Source organism: Salvia hispanica, chromosome 1 (genome assembly GCF_023119035.1).
Source record: "Salvia hispanica cultivar TCC Black 2014 chromosome 1, UniMelb_Shisp_WGS_1.0, whole genome shotgun sequence".
Classification (NCBI taxonomy): domain Eukaryota; kingdom Viridiplantae; phylum Streptophyta; class Magnoliopsida; order Lamiales; family Lamiaceae; genus Salvia; species Salvia hispanica.
The window spans coordinates 14,723,875-14,747,622 of record NC_062965.1 but is presented as its reverse complement, the minus strand read 5'-3'; the positions used below and the strand labels follow the sequence as shown (position 1 = coordinate 14,747,622).

Here is a 23,748-nt window from a genome sequence, read left to right as displayed (position 1 = left end):
AGTCCAAGAAAATGAAGAGAGAAGCGGCAATGAGAGAGAAGGATTCAGCATTAGCTAAGCTGGATGAGAAGATGAGGAGCACAAACTCATCCAAAAGGTTAGTAGTATAGAACTAGCTTTCCCCATCCTCCCCTCTTTACCCCGGTGTTACCCATGAGACACACGAAATTTTCTTGATTTGTGATGCCTGTTTGTTTCGATTGATTAGGTCTGTGAATGCTTCCTGAATATACATTGCTGGGAATGAGGAAACCTCTAGAACAATGGACAGCGTTTGATGATTTGTAATGTAAATAGGCAGGGCTCCGTTTGCATGAATGCTAGATAGCAGAAAATTAGACCTGTGAAATAGTGACTGCGTAGCTACTAGCTTGTTTCATGAGTTGTAGAGTGCATTCTTACCATATTTATCTGATTTTGCTGTATGTATATGTCTGTGCAGAACCATTTCCCCGAGCAGATATTTCAGTAAATTATTTGTTTATTTGTATACATATCCATCTCAATACCATGATTAGAATTCTTCAAGACTACACATTCATCTTAACAACTACTCCTTCCTAACTTCAGTATGTCACCTGTTGTCTAAATAGAAATAGAATACACAACAAAAAGGCACACACACCACCTCTCAATTTTCATCGCTGAAAACCGGGGTTGCAAAGCTACGCTAGCTAAAAAAACACTCCAACTCCCATCTTCACTCTACAGTTCTGGAATTGTAGCTAAAGACGGCCTCCATTTCCTTGCCCTTGCCCTTCTCCCTATCGACTGAATCACAATGTTCCTCGACTCGAGCTCCTCCAAGCTTGAAATCAGCAGCTGCAGCTGTTTCTTGTTCACCACTATCTTCATTCTCTGGCAACTCTCCGGCTGCAGCTCCTGACTTGAGCAATGCACCCCGCAGAGTTCAGCTGTCTCCGGCCGCCTGACCTGGCCGAAGCCGTGAGTTCTTGATCATCATCTACATAAGGTCTCACTTTCTTGGGCAATGCACATGCTGAGCCAATGCAATTCCCCATTTTAAATATTTGTAGCTTAGAATAGGCAAGCAGTATATATATGATCGTGTGTGTGTGTGTACACATATAAACGTGCATATACTACTATCATGTTCCAGCCACTAAAGAAAACGTGCATCCCACTTTGATGCTTGTTTGTAGGAATTTGGTGTATAAGCAATAAATCAAATAAAAATTTGGAGTAATTTTGTTTGAGTATTCTTGAAATTAGTTGGTTAGTGTACCATGTGAATTGTTTATTCTAAAGAGGCCAAATTCTTTGTCAGAAAATTAAAAGGGGCAATGCACCTTTGGGGTTGACTCTTTGAAGCATAAATGTATTATAATTTAATACTATTCCAAATATAAAGTCGAACACTTTGAAGAATGGCAAAGTTCACGTTATGCTCAAAGTCAACCAGGAGAAAGTCAAAGAAAACACCCATTTTCCTTGAGGATTTCATGTTTGTGATAATCTCAGCTTAATTCAGCAAACTATCATGCAAAAAGGACTAAATCTGGCTTGTTTTCAATTGTGTTGGACCAAATAATTCAAAAGATAATGTTCTTGACCAAAATCGTAAGACCACTTTTGGCCTTTACTCTACATTAAATTAAAACACAAATAAAAATTTAAACAATTAAATTAACAAGTAACTAAATTACTTATAAAGATAGATCTCCATCAAAAGCTGTCACCAAAAATACTGAAAATAAAGTACTGAAAGTACTAATTCAGTACTAATTTGCTACTAAACAGCACTATAATTAATTAGTACTAAGTACTAGTACATGACTTTCTAAGTTATGGTCTATCTTAATTAAGAACTTTCATCAATACATCTAATTGTAATTTGCAAATTACGATAATATTTTTTGTGGTAGCAATAACCTAGGACCACGGCTATATATGTGTCGCTATGTTACTCCATTTCAATCGATCCTTTAGTTGGTTGCTTGATAAGCAAATTTTAACCAACTAACTAACAATGTATAAATAATGGAGAAAACTATTAAAAATTAATTAGATTTCAAAAATATTGATCTCGATTAAATAAATTTCTATCACGGACATTTTGAAAGTGAATTCTGAAGATGAATGGGAAATGATGAATTTAATTTGTAGGTTTTAAACTTCTTCACAAACCATAACTATTACCCGATGGAATCGACCTCGATGTAATACTTTACACTATATATAGTCTTGCAAGTTGCAATAGAAGTATTACAAGGAGCAATAACTAAATTTGTTAGGTTCATTTAATCTTAAAACATTGTGGTCTAAAATACACATAACTAACATGTTGAATTGTTGATTGTTGGGTGCAACTCACTAAACACCAGTCGACAAAAAAGTGGGGTACATTTATTTCAATGAAAGTACTATAATCCATCACAAGACACAGAACAATAACAACCACCTAATATAATTCCAAAACCAATAAATTATTCAGCTACTTTTATTAGTACAATTGGCAGCATGAAATTGAATATGTTTACTTTATTTTCAAATAAACAGAAATTTAAAGATCGATTGACGATATAATGATGATTCTTTGTATACCCTTCACACCGTAACAATAAAATGAAAAATGTACACATATCACATGATCGAGCATGCCTGGGGATTCTCCTCGCTAAAGTAGTAATCACATCTCGTCACGTGACATGGCCTATCATGGCACCCGTACGCATAGTAACCATCAAAGCATGGTTGCGGCATCGGTGGCGGTGGTGGCCCGTGCCCGAAGTAACATGGCCCCCCACCATATCCTTGCGAGCACGGCCCGCAGCAATTCCTCCCCGGGGAAATCGGTGGGTACTCGCAAGGCCCCGGCCCTAATATCGGCGGAGGTGGTGCTGGGGCTGGTGTCGGTGCCGGTACCGGGATGGGGATGGGGACAGGCGAGGCCGGGGGTTTAGGTTGCTCCTGTTTTGGAGCAGGCTTGGGCTTTTCCGAGTTCTCTGGTGGGTCCTTGAACGTGACTTTCTTATCAGGCTTGGAATTTTCGGGATTGTTGGGCTTGGGTTTCTCGGGCTCGGGCTTGGGCTTCTCAGGATTGTTGGACTTGGGCTTCTCGGGCTCGGGCTTGGGAGGGTCAAGGATTTCGATGCTTTTGATGACTTTTGCACCTTTACAGCATAATTTGTCTCGAATTTTCTCAGGATTGCAACATACTACAGTGATTACCACCTTGTTTTCCTTCTCCTTGTAAACCTGGTCTCTAATTTCTTTTGTCCAAAAAAAAATTAATCAACTCAGCTATTAAAAAAAGTGAAATTGAAATAGTAATAGCATAAAGTTTGTATATGATGGATAATGCATTATCTTGTATGGTGGATTATAGTAAAAGACTAATCAATCGTTAATTGCCACCACAAAAATTAAAATAAAATGACAAGAACAAATGATTAGATACGGTTGGGTATGTACAGTTTAGACAATATAAAATTTGGAGATAAAAACTACTTTTATTAGTACAAATGGCAGCATAGAATTGAATATGTTTATTCTTTGTTTTCAAATAAGCATAGAATTTAAAGTTTGAATAAGAATAGGATGATGCTTCTTTGTACACTTCACGCCGTATATGTACACACATCACATGATCAAGCATGATTGAGGATTCTCCTCACTAAAGTAGTAGTAATCACATCTCGTCACGTGACATGGCCTATCATGGCACCCGTACACATAGCAACCATCAAAGCACGGTTGCGGCATGGGCGGTGGCCCGTGTCCGAAGTAGCACGGGCCCCCACCATATCCTTGCGAGCACGGCCCACAACAAGTCCTCACCGGGGAAACCGGGGGGCACCAACAAGGCCCCGGCCCCAATATTGGTGGACACGGTGGGCACCCGCAAGGCTCCGGGGTTGGTGGTTTAGGTGGCTCCGGTTTCGGAGGAGGCTTGGGCTTGTCTGGTTCTGTGGGCTTGGGCTTTTCAGGCTCTGTGGGCTTGGGCTTTTCAGGCTTGGGCTTTTCAGGCTCTGTGGGCTTGGGTTTCTCAGGCTTAGGCTTTTCAGGCTCAGGCTTTTCAGGCTCTGTGGGCTTGGGTTTCTCAGGCTTAGGCTTTTCAGGCTCTGTGGGCTTGGGCTTCCCCGGCTCTACGGGCTTGGGCTTCTCGGGCTTGGGAGGGTCAACGATCTCGATGCTTTTGATAACTTTTGCACCTTTGCAACATAATTTGTCTCGAATTTTCTCAGGATTGCAACATACAACAGTGATTACCACCTTGTTTTCCTTCTCCTTGTAAACCTGGTCTCTAATTTCTCTTGTCCAAAAATAATTAATCAACTCAGCAATTAAAAATAAATAAAATTGAAAGAGTGAATAGCATAAAGTAGGTATACGATGGATAATGCATTATCTTGTGTGGTGGATTATTGTGAAAGACTAATCAATCATTAATTGCCACCACAAAAATTAAAATAAAACGATAAGAACAAAATGAATAGATACGGTCGGGTATGTATAAGTCAGACAATATCGTACTAACGTGAATTCGCATTCGTATGGAAAAAACTACTCACGGGGAAATTTGCAGATAATTTTCTTGACTTTCTTGTAGCAGCAAGGACATTGGAGATCAACCTTGAGCACCATGATCGTCACCTATTTCATTTCATCCACAACTCAATTAATCCTCCAAAATTGCAATTCAATATGATTATTTATCAAATAACTCTATACATGATCAAGAAAAATTGGATTACCTTCTCACCCATGGCTAGCTATGAATGTCTTGATACAATTATTGGGAGCAAAATTGATGAGATAGAGAGAGAGAAAGAGACTTCTGGTGAGAGAAGTAATTATAGGGAGAAGAAGAGGAAGAAGAAGAGAGTGGGAATGACTTGAAAAAAGAATGACATAATGACACGTCTATTATTCGGAAGGTGTTGAAATTAATGAAATCATCAAATTCTCTTATCAAAAAAATGCAAGTAAAAGAGGGGCCTAAATTGCTGACTATTTACTCTGTGTTTGCATGTGCTGGCTTTGATGGAAACTTCTCACCTTCCTCTAATGAAGTAAATACACTTCATTCATAATCAAACTAAGTCTAACTCCTTTCAATTGAAAATTGTTAAAAAGGTTTGGTGAAATGGAGTTGTAAGTTGGGGTATGTGCCCCACATGGGCAGCCAACGAAGCTTCTCTTAATTTTTAATTACGTTTTTAGATTCATTAAATCTTGATTATGGAGATGGAATTAAGAGTTTCAAGAATATGAGAATTAGTGTCGGTTGCATCTTAATCAGACATTTTGATTAGTTAATTGGGTTTTGGGGGATGAATTTAATTCGGTGTTACTTTAATTAATGTGGATTTAATAGTCTACTATAGATTAAATTGTATTTTAATTAATGTGGGACGTGTCTAATCTCTAGTGGCCTTTGAGTTGAAATTTGGCAGTGACTTTAATAATTTTATTAGTAGTTTTCATTTAGGTTTATGCACCTCCATGACTTAGGCTTATCTATTTAAGTGTTTAATGATCGTTCATTTGAAGGATGAGCATGAGGTATTGTCAATTGAAAAGGGAAAGCAAATTATTCGATTTAAGGATAGATTGGAATACTTCATATAAAAAAGGATAGATTGTAATATACCAGCCCACTTTGATGTATTTTTATTTTTATTTTTATTTTTAATTAACTTTAAAATACATGGAACCGACAAATTTTGGTAAGTACTACACTTAATATGGTATCTTAATTATTTATTTAGTTATTTGTAACCAACGATACCGTTAAGAGCTATAGACAGTTTTTTATTTTATGCAAAAATTATTTTTAAATAAGCAATGACGTAGCAAATAAGAAAGTTCTAATTTTAAAATTTAGGTCGTGCATAAATGGCTCTATGCGGCTGTTGAAGACTTTAAAGCCACATTAATATTGTTAACTACAAGTAGCTATTTAATAATTAAAAAATAAGCTGTTATAGTAATAATTATTATTATAACCATCAAAACAAAGAAAAAGTTTGAGGTTTTAGCTTGTTACTTCTTTGAGAAAGTTTAGTTCTTACTGCTAAAACACCACAAAAAAAAGAGGATTTAGCTTGAAAAGAAAATTAGGATACTACTCCAACTAAACAAGCAAAAAATTGAGGTTTTAACTGCAACTGAGGGTGTTTGAGAATATAGAAAGGGTCCCTTTATTTTACAAAGTTAAAGAGTGGAAGAAAGGTTCAATGATGGGCCAATAATGGTAGTATTTATGACTTTTGTGTAGGTATTTTGATAATTGAAGATCGATGATAAAAAATAAAAAAATTATTGGGTAGGGTTCAAAATAGATTAGTCATCATATTTTTGGTGGACATAAAATAAAAAGGATAGCATATATTTTTCTTCAAAGGAGGGAGTAACATTATACTCCGTATTAACTTTAGGTATATAATATTGAGTATGAGATAAGTTAATATAGATTTTATTAAGGATCAAATAAGTCATAGGAATGTAATGTGATAGATAATCTCAAGATAAGTTGTAATTTTGATAACGTTGAGACGAACTAAGATACACTTTTACATGATAAGTTTTTAAGAAAATTTTCAATCGAACAAGAGATAAGAATAAACATGACTTCTAGTCACAAGTAATAGTGGAAACCGGAAATTGTAAGGAAAGTGTTAAAAATTGTTAGTGTTACACATTCTTTTTATTCTAACATGGCAAATTATACTTACTTCTGTTGGACTAACAAAGTAGGAGTACAATTTTTTCTAAAAAATGGGACTACTGAGTATTAAAAAAAAATACTTTATTACTCTCTCTTTCAACAATCACACATCAAATATGTTTGAAAAGAAAACGAGTAACGATGCCTACGCTTAAACTACTGCACTTTCCACATCCATCAGTTTCATAGTATTAACCAAATCCAATTGTAAATCAGAATTTAATTTGATTTTACGTCGACTAATACTTCATGATTAATACTTTTTGTTTTTACATCACAAAATAACAGACCAAAAAATCTATGTAGTCTTGTAGTACAAATTTGAGTACATGACAAAATACTTATGATTTAATCAAAATTTTCAAATTATTATTTTATCCAAATTTTGATGATCCAAATTCATTTAAATACTTGGACAAGAAAAAGAGTCATTTATTAAGATAATGAGAGCATAAAATGAATATGAGGTCCAATTCAGTTTATCTATCCTTATTAGCTATTGTTTTCAGGTCTTATTCAACCCACTTATATGGCTATAAAAGCTAAACCAGACTCGAAAAAAATAAAATAGGACCAAGTTTTATTTTACATTTTGGTAAGTAATGAAAATCAAATTGAAATTATTGAACGAAACAAAAAACATATGTTTAATACCCTACTTTTGTAACAGTGATGGGCTTGGTGCATTTACAAACAATGGGCTGAAACTAGAAGCATCTTGTTAAATTATTGGGCCTTGATATATTTAAACAATTACAGTTGCAAGCAAACAAATCTGCATCTTTGATTTAAATCATGTTAAAATTATTTGTTGGTTTAAGGAGCTGATGAACAACCGAGCCTCTTCATTTAAAAAAAAATTGTACTTTTGCTTAATTTTGGTCTGGTTTTTGGTGTGATTTTTCTAGCAATTTATCGTCATCAATGTATTTCGTAGTATGGCCAAAAATTTTTGAATATTGACCTAATATTTATTTTTACAACAAAAGTTGATTAAGATCCATGAAAAGAAATGAAATACATATGAGGTATAAGGGCATTTTTTGTTTATAACTTTTATCAACGAAAACTATGATGCGTATCAAACAACGTCTTAAAAGTATTATCTTACATTAGGACCAAAAATACTACTAGTATCTAATGTTAACCATCATGATTAGGTTCATTTGGTGGGTCAACGAAAGTGGCATTTATATCGGGCTTCTCAGGCTCCTTTGATTTTTCGGGTTGTTTGGGCTTTCCGGGCTTGGGAGGATCAACGAATTCGATGCCTTTGATGACTTTTGCGCCTTTGAAGCATAATCTGTCTCGAATTTTCTCACCTAGAACAGTGATTGACACCTTCTTTTCCCTCTCATTGTACACATGATCTCTAATTTCTCTTGTCCAAAACAAGGAGTACTATAAACTCAGCAACCAAAGAAGAAAATTGAAATAGTGAATAGCATAAAGTAGATATATGATGGATGATGCATTATCTTGTGTGGTGGATTATAGAAAAGACTAATTTATCAATTTTTAATCACCACCAAAAAAATAAAATAGTGAATGCTAAGAACCGAAAAATACTCCCTATGTCTCTAATTAATTGGCACAACTTTATTTTTCAGTCCGTGATTAATTAACATATTTATTTTTTACTATTTCTGAACACAGGCTCATATTCCAATATCCCTTTTCACTCACTTTTAACAACAACGGCGACTATGAGTCTTAGCCCAAAATCGGACAATATCATATGAACATGAGTTCAAATAGGTAAAAGTACTCACGGGGAAATTTGCAGATAATTCTCCTGACTTTCTTGTAGCAGCAAGGACATTGTAGATTAGCCTTGAGCACCATAATTGACACCTATCTCATTTCATCCAAAACTCAACTAATTAAAGGGCAGAACTGCAATTCAATATTATTATTCATCATTCTTCACTATAATCATCAATAACCCCATATATATGATAAAGAAAATTTTGAGTACCTTGTCATCCATGGATGTCTTGATACAATTATTGGGAGCAAAATTGATGAGAGGGAAGAAAGAAACTTTTGGAGAGAGAAGCTAAGTAATTATAGGAGGTGAAAAAAGAACAGAAGTAGAAAGTTGGAATCACTTGAAAAAATATTATGATATAAGGAAACATCACACTTGATTCATATTCAAACTAAGCCAGCTTTCAATTTAAATTTTTAATAAATGTGGGACGTGTCTACTCACAATTGGCCTTTCAGTTGAAAGTTTTGTCCATGACTTTTATTAATTTTCATTTAGGTTTATTCCATTGCTACTCCGTAACTTTGGCTTTATCTAAGCGGATCGTTCATTTCAATTTTTAAGGATGAGATATTATTTTGTCACTTGAAAAATGAAAAGCGAAAGCAAATTATTGTATTAAGGATAGATTGGAATGTAGTACAGTTTCTTTTATTTTGAACAAAAAATATTTTTATATACAATGACGTGCACTTAAGAAGCTTCGAATTTGAAATTAAGGTCGTGCATAAATGGCTCTATGCGAATGTTGCTTAAAGCCGCATTAATTTAATTAATTATAGAGAAAGAGAAATTAAAGTGTGTAGATATAAATGAGTGGATAAAGAAAAGTATGAAAATGTCTAAGTCCAAAAGAAATGCAAAAAGTGCAAAAGAAAAAAAAAACAAGCTAGCAAGTAGCAAACATCAAAGTCAAGGGATCAATGCCCGCAAGGACGTAGTGCAGTTGGCAACAGAAGGGCAGATCTTACTGCTATGAGTCTGGATTCAAATCTCACTGTTATCGTGTAGCTGCTTCCACCGGCGAAACCAGCATAGGCCAAGCCCCCGCTTGAGCGGGGGCTTTGCCGAAGCTGTCCGCCTATTTATACAGAGTAAAAGCAGTGTCCGCCATTTTTACCGAGAAGATTAAAAATGGGATAGAAAGGGCGGTGATAGAGAGAAAGGGGAGGGTGAATGGGCCGAGGAGAGAGAGAGAGTGAATACTCTACCTAGTTCCCACATAGTTACAGGCTTTCCATTATTTTTTATTAATTTTGTTGGTATATGTGTCATAGAGTAGGGGATATTTTTTTTTATAAAATTTAGAGAAGGGATATAATTATCTTTTTATCCTTTAAATAATTGGGATACTTTTATTAGTTTTTTTTTTCTTTCTTAACAAAGTTTCCGTATTTACAATTTTCTCAGCTACCATTTGAAAATTTGTTAGTAATAGTAATATCTTATTTTGATTCATTATATCTATATTTTATACTTTATACACTACATATTTTAGCCAATTTTGCAATACTTTCACAGTATCAATCTCTATGTATATAAGAAATAATCCCTAAAACATGTTTTTTTATTGTCACATTAAAAATAAAATATTTTCTAAAATAAAAAAAATGACAATATTCTACTTTTTCATTTCTCTTACTTTACTCTCTCTTCATTAACTCAACTGCATAAAATCTCGTATCGGAAACCAAACATTTCATATTTATTAGGATAGAGGGAGTATTAGTATTTGCTTCGCGCCCATAAATTGATAATTATTATACGTCACTGCGGACAACTAATACTGCTAGAATCGACTATCCGCTTTCGGAGATAATAAGGGTGTCAGTGTCGTGTTGTATTATCGTTAAATTTCAGCACCGGCTTCTTTAAATTTCTGGTTCCGCCACTGGTTGCTTCCATCTCTCAGACACAAGTGTGAGCCTTGGGAGATGGGCTTCTGGAAGCCAGTGGGTTAAGGCCTCCTACTTAACGAACTACTGCGTATCTTGATTTAACTCCCTCATATGATGTCGGGCCGCCAAGGCGACGAAATTGCCTTTATTTATTGTGCAAGGGATCACTCATGATAATTTCAATGTCCAGTGAATTCATCAGTGAAAATCTCAAAATTCATAGATCATACTTATTCATTTATATAGTTCATTCATAAAGACTAAAACAGATTAACATTTTGTATAGTGTGTATATGCCCATTCATTATTTGTGATAAAAAAGAGTCCAAAACATTGTCCATATATTTTGTAAATACTTTGGCCCATTAAAAAAATTACAGTCCCTTCCGTCAATGTCAATATAATGTTTGCTGATACTCCCTCCGTCCCACGCTTGGAGTCACTTATTGCTATGGCTCAGATTTTAAGAAAGAGTTGAAGTGTGTAAGAGCATCCGCAACGCTGCCTCGTTGCGGACTCGATCTCGTCTCGACGAGACGAGATGGCATCGAGACAGCGTTGCGGCTCCCGTCTCGTCTCGACGAGACGAGATGTCTCGACGCCCGACGCGTCCCGGCGAGGCAAGTCTCGAGCTCGCGAGACATGCTCCCGGCGCCACGTGGCGCGCGCGGGCTGCTGGCGTGACGCCCACTCGCCGACCCGCGAGTGGGCGTCGGATTTATGACGTTATAATTTATTTATTTTTTTAAAAAATCAGATTTTTCAAAAAAATAAAAATAAAAATAAAAAACGATAATATTTTTTATTTTTATTTTTATTTTTTATATATCTATATATACTCTTCTTCATTCTCCATTTTACACACAAACACACATTTATTCTCTCATCTCTCTTTCTTTCCTCTCCAATCACTTCTATAAAATTCCTTTATTTTTTTCTTCTCCCAAATTTAATCAATTATGGATCCATTTGAGCAAATGCGTCGAATAATGGAAGAATCGCTAGAAGCAGATCGACGTAGGGAGGAGGAAGCCGCCGCAAGGTTGGAACGTGATTACTTCAGTCCGAACCCGGTGTGGGGAGATATCTACTTCCGTCGTCGTTTCCGTATGTCACGCCCGCTATTTTTGCATATCGCGAATACATTGGTGGCACGGGAAGAGTTCTTCAGAGAAGGGTTCGACGCTGTTGGCCGTCCTAGCCACACGACGCTCCGTAAATGTATCTGCGGCGATCCGTCAGCCTTGCTATCGGACAAACGGCGGATGCGTTCGACGAATACCTGCACGTCGGAGAATCCACTGGGCGACTTTGTTTGTTGAACTTCTGCAAAGGTGTCCGGGCAGCCTTCACCGCCGAATTTCTGAAGAAGCCAACCACCGCAGATTGTCAGTTTCTGCTCCGTCTTCACGATCAAGTGCACGGATTCCCCGGGATGCTCGGGAGTGTCGATTGCATGCATTGGCAATGGAAGAATTGCCCTGTGGCGTTGAAGGGGTCATACACGAGCGGCCACAAAGGCACCCACCCCACCGTTATACTCGAGGCCGTCGCCGACTACCGGCTATGGATTTGGCATGCGTATTTCGGGGTCCCCGGCTCGAACAACGACATCAACGTGCTCAACAACTCCGACCTCTTCGCTGAAGTTCTGAATGGTAAAGCGCCGGCCATCAACTTCGTCGCTAACAATCGCCAAGTATAAAATGGGGTACTATCTTGCCGACGGCATCTATCCGAAGTGGTCAACCTTCGTGAAGACGTTCAACAAGCCTACGGACGAAAAGCAGTCTCTTTTTGCGCAGAAGCAAGAGTCTGCTCGCAAGGATGTGGAGAGAGCGTTCGGGGCGTTCGGGGTTCTCCAAGCTTGATGGAACATTATCAAAGCCCCGGCTCGATAGTGGTTTATGGAGAATATGGTCGACATCATGTATACGTGCATAATCTTGCACAACATGATTGTCGCCGACGAAGGACCTGAGGCGGGAAATTGGTTCGACCCTGAAACCCCGGGAAGCTCAACCGCAAGTAGTCCGCCTCGAACGGAAGTGCATCCGTCTTTGCAAGAGCGGTTGTCTATTCGGGTAAGGACACGTGATTCTACCGCCCACGCCCAATTCCAGGAGGATCTAATGGAGCACATTTGGGCAAAATTTGGCAACCATTAGATGATCGTCACTAGAGAACTCCTTCTTCTGCTTCTTTGCCTCCATTTTTTTTTATTTGAGTTTAAGTGTGCAATTTGTAATTTCTAGTTTTTTAATTATGCCTTTTTATTTTTTTAGGTATTTTAAATTGTAATTTTATTTTATTTATAATGAAGTGTGTTTTTTATTAATTGAATTTGTTGGAATTAAAAATAAAAAATGAAATTGAATGAATAGTTAAGAGATGGTTAAGAGATGGAGGGTTGCAGGTGTTGTCTCTTAGTTAAGAGATGAGCTGAAAAGTACAGTGGGGCCCATGAATAGTGAAGAGATGAGACGGTTAAGAGACGGATAAGAGATAGCGTTGCGGGTGGCCTAATAAATGAAATGAGATGGTGGAGTGTGTAATAAATGAAGTGAGATGGTAGAGTGTGTAATAAATTAAGTGAGATGATAGAGTTGGTTGAAGGTGGGTCCCTTTTGACTTTTGATTTTTGTTTTGGTTTATTTTAATGTAAATAATGACATTTTTATGTAATTTTGATGAAGAATGGGGTAAAATTGTATGACCAAATATGGAAAATTCTAAAAGTGACTCTTAAACTGGGATGTACTTTTATGGCAAAAAGTGACTCTTAATCTGGGACGGAGGGAGTATTTTTTTTCATTATTACTTATTTTCATAGTAATTATAGTGTGAATAAATAAAATATATAAATTGTGAGTTTTGCTATCATTTTTTCCTATATTCAATTTTTAATATTGTTTACAAAGAAAACTTCTAAAAACTTATAAATTATAGTATTAATATTTATATAAACTATAGTCAAGATCTAGATGTTATGAATATTATAAGTTGTTAATTAATTATTTTGTATTTAAAGTGTTTCAATATTGTACAGTTGTACTGTGTAGATTATCGTTTTACTTAGTTTTCTGAAGTATTATACTGACAAATGATGAAAACTGATGAAAGCGAGAGAATATATAGTTGAATCCAATTCCTCCAAGTCCATAAAATGTAATACTCCAGTATATATAAGCCTTATATTTAAGCCAAGAAATGAGACAAGTTGGAAAGGAATATAATACTTACTATAATCCTGTTGCTATAATCCTTTGAATTCTTCATTGAATCAGGAGAGTATCATTCCCTTTGTATGATCAAATAATATCCAGTATTTTGTTACATATGTATATTTGGATTTAATTACCAGAAAATATATGTCTTTTTCACATTTTTGTTGAACCACTGGTAGTGATAAATTGCTGCACACTAATTTAGCAATGCTAACATATATATTCTCGTTCAAAGCATAAGTGCTTTTTTTTAAAAAAAATATTGATTAATGATTTGATTTCGAGTATGTGATAAGCATCCATATTATATTCCATTTTCCATTAACATGCAACTGCTATTAGCCTTGCACTATAACCCGAATAAGAATAATAAACATAAGTAGTTTTCAAGAGACCTCTCTTTCAACTACTACCTCCCAATTCCATAATTGAGACACATCCATTTCGTTTGCATTCAGAAAACTATCTCTTCCATTGTTTGTGCCTTGAGTGACCATTACCATATTCTCCATCACCATTTAATAATTTCCATATATGTATGTAGAGGTCGGTCCGGCCCGGCCCGGCCCAAAGATTAGCTTTCGTCATACTACATCTTTTAGTCGGGTCATCTCATATTTTTGGCCCGGCCCAAAACATTTGCTAGGTCGGGTCACTTTTGGCAGTTCTAATTGTCTAGTCTTTTTCTTGTCACGATTACGCAACACCATGCTTGATATGATTCGAATTGTTCACCCGGTGATTGTGATAGACACTTAAATTAACTTGTAGGCAGGTCAAATTCTTAGAATTTTGGGATGCAAATATCAAAAGAATTTGAGTAGGAGTTGATGGTTGTGAGGTTTTGATTAGTGCCCACAATCCCACATTGGAGAATTGATAATGACATTGAGATTGAGAGCAATGTGGATGTGGGGAATGTAGCAATAAATCCCCACTCATTAAGATGCCTTTGGTCCATGAGATTGTCCTTGGCCTTTTTGGTTAATCATGATTCTCCTTCACTCTTTGGGTGAAGTTTTTGAGTGAAACTTTATTTCATTTGTGTGCATCTTTGCCTATATTTACACAACCCATCATCTATTATGTGCACCATGTTACTTGAATAAAAATAGGCATCTCACTATATGCTACAGAGAAAAGTACCCTTATCCACTTGATACATCATATACATGTGTTTTATATACGTGACATTGTTCTGAAATTAAGTAGTAGATCGTATATATTCAACTGAACAACGTTTGTAAGGTTCAATTATATCTCATCGAACGAAATATGGCATTGCATAGAGTAACACTAAAATAAGTAACATCACAAGATATAGGTATGATTTGAAAAAACATAATCCAAACTACTTAGGAAATGACACTACATTGCTTTAAACGCTTTTGTTCTTTTTTGGGTCAACTGAAGAACTGTGCAGCACTAAACCACTTTCAATGAAGTAGGTTTGCTTCCATCTTAAAAATCTCTCATTTATAGAAATCATGTGTTGATATCAAAAAGAAGTTGCGCCCTTTTGGCTTCCTCTCCTACTATTCCATTTTTATACTCCTATAGATTGAATCTTTTGATTTAGCACAATATTTCAAAATAATTTGAGTATATATTTGAAAACACAATATGAGGTGAGAATTAATGCAGGTAAGAGTCTAATCTCTAAGATCATAAAATACCAATTTCCCATACCCTTTATTTTTACATAACAATATTTAAGATAACTTTCTATAACAACATCCTACTAAAGACTTATAATTAACGATAGTAAGACTACTTTATTGTTGATGCACAAGTATGATACAGAGAAATACACTGTTATCATCGATGTCTACTAAAGAATATGGAGAACTATTCCATCGCTTTTAGTTTTTACAAAGGAATATTGTGTGTTCATCGTCATTCAAGCGGCATACACTTGTTTTTGGAGGCTTGTCTATCCGACAACCCAAAAAAGCGGAATATTACTACACATCTGTTTATCATAATACTTATTATATGTGACATCACTTTAGAAGTAATCATATAAAGCTTGTTGTAATATTAACCTCAATTTGCAGTCTAGCAAAATCTATACATAGGAGTACAATTTTTATAATCGCAAAATGTTACAGCGTCACCACAATCTGCAATTTTTTTGGGAGAAGAAGAAGACATCAAACAAATTTTGAATTATTTTTGTATGTAAAATTGCAATTTTACTTGTCTTAAAAGTAAAATATCATAATTACCTCGTCCTTTTACTTCTATTGATTCCACTCCTTCCAAATTTGTATCCATTTTCACCAGTCACACCACACAATCATTTTTCTTAGATGGGTTTAAAAGTGATTGAATATAATGCATCCTAAAAAATGATATAGACAGTAAAAAGATTTCTTTTAAAAATGATATACTAGCATATAGACGATAAAAAGATTTCTTTTTTATTTTAAACTGAGAAGAAAAAAACATCTTATCTTGTACATTGGGTTGCGGCTGCGCTTTTCATCGTACAATCGAAAGAAAATGTATCTAAATCCGGTAAATTTATTCCCGATTGAGATATTCAAAATTTAGGTAGACTACTTAAAAAACACTACATCAATTCAATCGAGGAACATGCTACACTGCTACTGTCAGTCTAAACTCTAGCGAATAAATAATTATCAGGTATGTATATGTTATTTTCAAATTATTTCTGTTTAAATAATAAGTACATGAATCTACAGGTATATATATATATATATCATGAAAACTCAATTTTCTGATAATAAAATACAAACTCGAAGACTTCACGAGAGAAGTGTGCGTCAAGTCAACGAAGGTCCAGAAAGTGTGGGCCCGACAACAATGTGAACGCGTTCGGTAGGCAGGAGTCCTCTCAACGTAGTGGGCCCCTCTCACAACAAGTCAAATTAGTGGGACCACTTCTACATAAAACTGCCACAAAATCACCTTTTTTACACTTGGCGCTATCTTAAAAGTAAAATAAAATGAAAACACAAAAATCAATAAATAATGAACACATTATTTCTAATTTCTAAGGTATTGTTATCAAAACTACTATTCAACCGTATGGTCTCTAATAAGATAAGAGTTTATCTTCTTCTTTTTTCTTTGATAAGATAGGGATTTTAACTTGTAGGGAATAAAAGGTTTCAAATAATTATTTCTTCAATATTTTATTATTGTGATACTGACTAATGAATGTGAGAAATTTCTCAACTTTTGAAGGAAAAACAGAAAATTAAATCTCAAAATCGAATTTCGCTTCTTCTTCCAAATTATGTTGTCACTGCATTTGCAAGTGTTTCCTCCATTTCATTTAAGTGAGTAATGGAACTGTTTCAGTGAGAGTTATAATGATAGGAACTTTTATTTAATAAATTCAGTCTTTCAGAGCATTCACGAGTTCATTTATTATTGATAAACACTTCTCATTTCTTCCACCTATCTTTAATTTATTTACATAGTGCTGAACCTTCATTGTCCCCAGCCATTTTCATTAAAATTGACATATATATTCACAATTCTAACGTAAAAAAAATAGTTTTAGAGGTAATAATATACTACTTCCTCCGTCCCTAAAAAATAAACAACATTTAAAATGGCACAAATTTTAATTTATATTTGATAAAGTAAGAGAGAGATAGAAAGAAAAGTGATTGGTATTTTTAATGGAGAATGAGACTCACTTCGAGAGAAAAAAGGTGCATTGTCTATTTTTAATGGACATCCCAAAATGACAAATGTGCTTTATTTTTAAAAGACCGGTGGAGTATTAAATTGGGTTCTCCTATCTGTTTCTATCAAAATGTCATGTGTTTGTGTACACTTTCATTTTAAGGAATTATAAATATAGTCTGTAGGGGCAATGCAGTTGGTTCCGGAGGGACAAATTTGTATGAATGGCCAAGGATCAAATCTCACTACTGCCATGTAGTTGCAACACCTCTCAGGCACAAGTGTGAGGCCTTGGGAGGTGGGCTTCTGGCAGTGGGTTAGACCCTCCCCCTTAGCGGGTCACTGCTTGCCCTAATTTAACACCCCTCACAGACCGGGATGTGGAGGGCCTTTAGGGTTGGTATTTCAACCTTTTTTTTGTATGAATGAAGGAATTATAAATAGAATTATGTTGAAGTACTCCCTCCGTCCCAAGTTACTTGAGTCGTATTCCATTTTGGGTTGTCCGAAGTTACTTGAATCATTTCTCTTTTTGGCTAAAAACAAAACATCTAATCATACCTACTTTTATTATTTTTTTTACTTTATCCTCTTTAATCTCTCTTACTTTATTCTCTCTTCTACTTTATTATATTTTATTTAACTCACTAAACACAACTTTCTTAAATCTCGTGCCGAAAAGAAACGTCTCAAGTAATATGGGACGGGAGGAATATTACAATTTATTCTCTATTAAATTCGAATTTTGTTGCATTAAAAGAGTTAAAAATTTCCTTTTTACTAGTGAAAGAGCTCGGAATTTTAGGAGGAAAGTAATTAATTTGGATTTACATCGCATTCAGTCAAATATTAATCTCAGATGAGTGGAAAAATGAGTTGAATTGAACCAAATTCCAAAGATAGAGATTCAAAAAGAGCAAAGCGATGAGCAATATGTGAGGTTCAAACCAACCACGGTAACACCACATGCTTAACACACGAATTCAGACGTCACAACTAACTCCGTCTGGTATATCACCCAAGATTTCCCCTTCCCAACTTAACGGCGTCAAAAAACAAACAGTTTGCTATGTACAACACGGAACGAAAATCCGACGTGGCGGCTCCCCATTGGGTCCCACGAAGATTCCACGGATACTGCCGACGTGGCTAACGTACGAAAGTGTGTCGGAATCAAGACAGCACGTGACACTCTCACGCTTAAAAAGTAGCAGACCTTCCGCCACTACCATTAATACCTTATTACGCCACGTGTTGTTTAATTACTACATATAATCATATAAACAAGTAGTACTATTCCACTTTTTTGTTGATTTAATTTAATTAGGGAGTATTATTAATTTATTATTCACTTAAAATCATCCTCTCTTATGAATGATCAACGAAGAAATTGACTAACACTTTATTTCTCTCATCCACGAAAAAACAGTGACATGAAATAGACATTGGCATGTCGAGATCGCTTGTATACGTACACACACGTATGTGTGACATGTATATTTAAAAGAATTGTTTTTCCAATCCTAAATTACTATGATTAATTTTGTTCAATTCTAAATTGCTAAACCAGTGATTTTCTTCTTTAATAATGGGAGATTGGCTTAGATTTCTTTCAATTAAAACTTTATTACTATAATTTGTGTTATATCATCAATGAGGATATCAGATAGTATTAACCAGTAGTAACCACTATCAGTGATTTTTTTTTCATCACGAAATGGTAAATCTAATTTAATGTAGCCAAATTGCGTCTAAGTTTAAAATACTATTATTTGCGGCAAACTGACGGATTCCAAAAATAATTATAGATCAGTCCTGTCATTTTCCAATTTTGATTCTGCCTTACGTTAACACTTCGTCTGTTAAATTAATGACATTAATTATTTTATAAAAGAATATAGGACACTATTCCCATAAAACTTTATAAATATTGTGTTATTCTTGTGTTAGGGACTTCTGTATGGGTTAATAGTATAATATCGTAAACATGGTAAAGTAATCATTTTTATATTGAAAAGATTAAAAAAAGGTATAAATAGGAGTATTAAACAAACGCAAATGTAGCCACTTTTTTTATTAAAACATAAATTATAGACAAACTAAAATAACAAAATGAGGATATAGACAAACTAAAATAACAAAATGAGGATAGATTGAGAATAGAAAATGACGACAACTAGGTATGGTCTACCTTTAAATTTCTCTGTCCTCAGTCCCAAGGAAGATGGCCTCTTTCTTTGGCGGCACGAGATTTTATACAAATTTATTTTGTGTGTTGAGAGGAAAGAGTAAAAAGTAAGAGAGAGAGAATAAAGTAGAGATAAAGATGTTTTTATTTTAAGTAATGAGTCATCTTAGTTGGGATAAACTAAAAAGGAAAGTGAGTCATCATCAATGGGACGGAGGGAGTATTACTAATTTACAAATAGGTCATAGGTAGGTCATTAGTTGCCATAAAATAGAATATTTCAAAATCAAGTCACGGCTAGTTTTTTAATATAGCTAAGTTTACATATAGTAGAGTAATTCACAATCTGAATTATGAGTTCGTCATCTATGTATCATAGTTCACTGTCAAGTCATCAATAAAAGACTGTGAATTTGCTCCAAAACTAATTAATTTTATCTTTAATATCTTAAAATAACTAGTATGAGTATTTCAATTGTATACTAAAGAATTCAAATAGACTCACTCTCCCTATATGCACTCACTCAACCCCCGCGCTCCAAAAGGGATCTATATTTAATCATTAAAATTATTTTGATAAATCTTTTTATCTCTTAATTACTTTTTTCTTTCACCAGAAACACACCACATGACAATATGTCGTCTTCTCGAGTCCAAATTCCTTAACGATTCTGACAGCCTTGATTTTACCACTAAAATGAAGCTATTGGCACTCCAATTTCCATATCCAATCAATTGCAAACTAAAAAATCAGTGCAAGAAATTTCAAATTAATGATTCCATCATCCAAAATTAATCAAAAATAAAAAAATAAATAAAAGGCCCAAAATCCTTTATATATACTCCACGACACTGACAGAGCAGAGCTAACAACAATCATCACAAAGCAACAAAAAACCTCCAAAACCCCATCCTTCAAATGGTGACCGATTCCGCCACCAAACCCTCCGGCGACGAGGCCGAGCGCTGCCCCGTGGAGGAGGTGGCGCTGGTGGTGCCGGAGACCGACGACCCGACTCTCCCCGTCATGACATTCCGCGCCTGGGTCCTCGGCATCTCCTCCTGCATCCTCCTCATGTTCCTCAACACCTTCTTCATCTACCGCACTCAGCCCCTCTCCATCTCCGCCATCCTCATGCAGATCGCCGTCCTCCCCGTCGGCAAGTTCATGGCCGCCGCTCTCCCGGAAAAGGAGTACTCCCTCTTCGGGCGGTGGCGATTCAGCCTCAATCCGGGGCCCTTCAACATCAAGGAACATGTTATCATCACTGTCATGGCCAATTGCGGCGTCTCCACCGGCGGCGGCGACGCCTACTCCATCGGCGCCATTACTGTCATGAAGGGCTATTACAAGCAGACGCTGAATTTCGTCTGTGCTCTCTTGATTGTGCTGACAACTCAGGTGAAAAAGTTGTTCAATTTCTGATTTGGGGCTAAAATTGAAGTCTTTAACCAGGAATTGGATTTCATTAACTAATTGCAGCTGGTGGGATATGGATGGGCTGGGATGTTGAGGAAGTACTTGGTTGATCCAGTTGAGATGTGGTGGCCTTCCAATGTTGCTCAAGTTTCCTTGTTTAGGTAAAACACAATAAAAATCGTTTCTTTATCTTAATTTCTTCATTTTTCATCCTCCCATTTCTTGTTTTACCATCTGGTTTTCATAAAAATAGCACCTTTAAAGATTTTGTGAAACAAGGGTGTGGTCGAGTGGCATGGGAGTCGGTATGGAGCAACCTTAAATCACTGGGTTCGCCAGTGGATACCTTAGTCTAACAGCCATTTCTTGTGTTCTTGATTCTTCATAATCCCATTTCTTGTTTTAGCATCTGGTTTTCATAAATTGGCACCTTTAAAGTAGAGATTTTGTTCGAGTTCCTTGAATTTGGATAGCATAAAAAGAAACTTTTCCTCTCTACTTGCTGGCTGTGATTTGAAATTCCCATGGTGTAAGATGCTGAAAAAGAACAAGTAGAATAAAGATTGCTTTTCCACTTGTCCACTTTGGAAGACTGTGATCCATAAAAAGAGCTCTGAATAATTGGAGAATTTCTGTCCTTTTTCTCCATGTTGTGTGTCTTGTCTCCTAAGCGTGAATCTTGTGTACCTTTCGTGGCAGGGCCCTTCACGAGAGAGAGTCTAAGTCGATGGGGATGACGAGGATGCGGTTTTTCCTCATCTGCATGGCGGGAAGCTTCATCTACTACTTGTTCCCCGGATACCTGTTTCAGATCCTGACCTTCTTCTCTTGGGTGTGTTGGGTGTGGCCTCGCAGCATTACTGCTCAGCAGATTGGTTCGGGTTACCATGGGCTCGGTGTGGGTGCATTCACCCTTGACTGGGCTGGGATTTCAGCCTACCATGGCAGCCCTTTGGTGACACCGTTTTCCTCTATCCTGAATGTCATGGTCGGGTTCATCATGTTCATATACATCATCGTCCCCGTGTGTTACTGGAAGTTCAACACCTTTGACGCGCGGAAATTCCCTATATTTTCGAACCAGCTGTTTACCTCCAGTGGGCATAAATATGATACAACTAAGATCTTGACACCACAATTTGATCTTAATATATCTGCCTACGAAAAGTATAGCAAGCTCTACCTTAGCCCTCTCTTTGCCCTCTCCATTGGCTCGGGATTCGCGAGATTCACAGCAACGCTCACCCATGTAGCGCTGTTTCATGGCAGGTTTGGTAGAAGAAGCTCGTTGATGGTTCATGAATTAACATCATTGTTTGTGATGATTTCATAACTCTGAGATGTTGTGTTGGGCAGTGATATCTGGAAGCAGAGTCGAGCTGCGGTGCAGAACGCGAAAGCGGACGTCCACACGAAGCTGATGAGGAGTTACAAGCAAGTGCCTCAATGGTGGTTCCTGGTTCTACTAGTGGGCAGCATTGTGTTGTCCCTATTAATGTCGTTTGTCTGGAAAGACGACGTGCAGCTACCCTGGTGGGGGTTGCTCTTCGCCTTCGCGTTGGCTTGGATCGTAACGCTCCCAATCGGAGTCATTCAAGCCACTACTAATCAGGTAAAGAAAGGTTTAATCAAAACATTGTGAAATGTATCAACTAACTGTGTTTGATCAAATGAATGCAGCAACCAGGATATGACATAATCGCGCAGTTCATCATCGGCTACATCCTCCCGGGGAAACCCATTGCGAATCTGCTCTTCAAGATATACGGACGAATCAGCACGATCCACGCTCTCTCGTTCCTCGCGGATCTCAAGCTCGGCCACTACATGAAGATCCCACCACGGAGCATGTTCGTGGCTCAGCTCGTTGGAACACTAGTTTCTGGGACGGTGAACCTGGGAGTCGCGTGGTGGATGCTGGAAAACATCGAAAACATCTGCGACATCGAGTCATTGCACCCTGAGAGCCCCTGGACATGCCCCAAGTTCCGTGTGACCTTTGACGCGTCCGTGATATGGGGCCTGATTGGGCCGGAGAGGCTGTTCGGAGCAGGAGGGTTGTACCGGAACCTGGTGTGGTTGTTCCTGGTCGGAGCCGTGTTGCCGGTTCCTGTATGGCTGTTGAGCAAAGTGTTCCCAAACAACAAGTGGATACCCCTCATCAACATTCCAGTCATTTCCTATGGTTTTGCCGGAATGCCTCCGGCCACGCCCACCAACATCGCCAGCTGGATTGCTACGGGCACCATATTCAACTACTTCGTGTTTAAATATAGAAGGACGTGGTGGCAAAGATACAACTACGTTCTGTCGGCTGCACTGGATGCCGGGACGGCTTTCATGGGAGTCCTCCTGTTTTTCGCTCTGCAGAACGAGGGCAAGAATGTCAAGTGGTGGGGGTCGGAGCCCGATCACTGCCCACTCGCAACCTGCCCGACCGCTCCCGGGATTATCGTTCCGGGTTGCCCTGTTTTCCGCTGAAGTATATAGCAAGCTTGGTACAATTTTGAGTATCCAACAGATTTACTACTTAATTGTGTTGGGGTGTTGTAAATCACAAGAGTGGTAGGGCAAATAAGGGAAACTGTTGCAAATCAAAGGATGTGACTAAGCACCACTCACTTCTCAATGTGGATGATAATATCCTCTTTCTTCAATTAATTTACTAATTGATGCTGGCTTTTTTAGGAAGCTGAATTGGGAAATTTGATATTCAGTTCTTATATTTGAGTTATTCATTTCTCCCTATAGTTTTCCTTTTCAAATTTTCTTGTGAATTATAATCATGAAAGAGACTTTTTTCATCTCCCTCAAAGTGAGAATTAAGGTGAAGTTTGTAATCTATGAAAAGTATCTAAACAAATCAAGAAACAACATTAAAACAGTG

The 23,748-nt window shown here is 36.8% G+C and overlaps 3 protein-coding genes across 8 annotated transcripts in view; 2 read left to right on the top strand and 1 right to left on the bottom strand.

Moving 5' to 3' along the window:
• LOC125202744 (microtubule-associated protein 70-5-like) overlaps positions 1-492 on the top strand; it is a 6,907-nt gene extending 6,415 nt beyond the window's left edge. The window contains exons 11-12 of one of the 2 annotated variants that reach the window (XM_048101190.1): positions 12-97; positions 209-492. In XM_048101190.1, the coding sequence (XP_047957147.1) occupies positions 12-97; positions 209-227 (105 nt within the window). In that variant the 3' untranslated portion in view covers positions 228-492. The remainder of the gene's footprint in view (positions 1-11; positions 98-208) is intronic. The other variant, XM_048101191.1, reaches the window with a different exon arrangement.
• Positions 493-2,347: 1,855 nt separating this feature from the next.
• LOC125201566 (protein PYRICULARIA ORYZAE RESISTANCE 21-like) lies at positions 2,348-8,809 on the bottom strand. Of its 5 annotated transcripts, none has more exons than XM_048099738.1 (3): positions 8,673-8,809; positions 8,467-8,548; positions 2,348-3,233 (listed from the first exon to the last, which is right to left on the bottom strand). In XM_048099738.1, the coding sequence occupies exons 1-3, from the start codon at positions 8,682-8,684 to the stop codon at positions 2,605-2,607; spliced, it is 723 nt and encodes a 240-aa protein (XP_047955695.1). In that variant the 5' UTR covers positions 8,685-8,809; the 3' UTR covers positions 2,348-2,604. The 5 variants fall into 5 exon arrangements, with proteins under 5 accessions (XP_047955695.1, XP_047955694.1, XP_047955692.1 ...); XM_048099737.1 differs by lacking the exons at positions 8,467-8,548; positions 8,673-8,809 and adding exons at positions 4,536-4,617; positions 4,719-4,997; XM_048099735.1 differs by lacking the exon at positions 2,348-3,233 and adding an exon at positions 3,438-4,274.
• Positions 8,810-20,293: 11,484 nt separating this feature from the next.
• On the top strand, positions 20,294-23,595 carry LOC125214756 (oligopeptide transporter 3-like). The gene is made up of 5 exons (XM_048115899.1): positions 20,294-20,843; positions 20,925-21,022; positions 21,561-22,130; positions 22,218-22,473; positions 22,542-23,595. The coding sequence occupies exons 1-5, from the start codon at positions 20,361-20,363 to the stop codon at positions 23,340-23,342; spliced, it is 2,208 nt and encodes a 735-aa protein (XP_047971856.1). The 5' UTR covers positions 20,294-20,360; the 3' UTR covers positions 23,343-23,595.
• Positions 23,596-23,748: the final 153 nt, after the last annotated feature.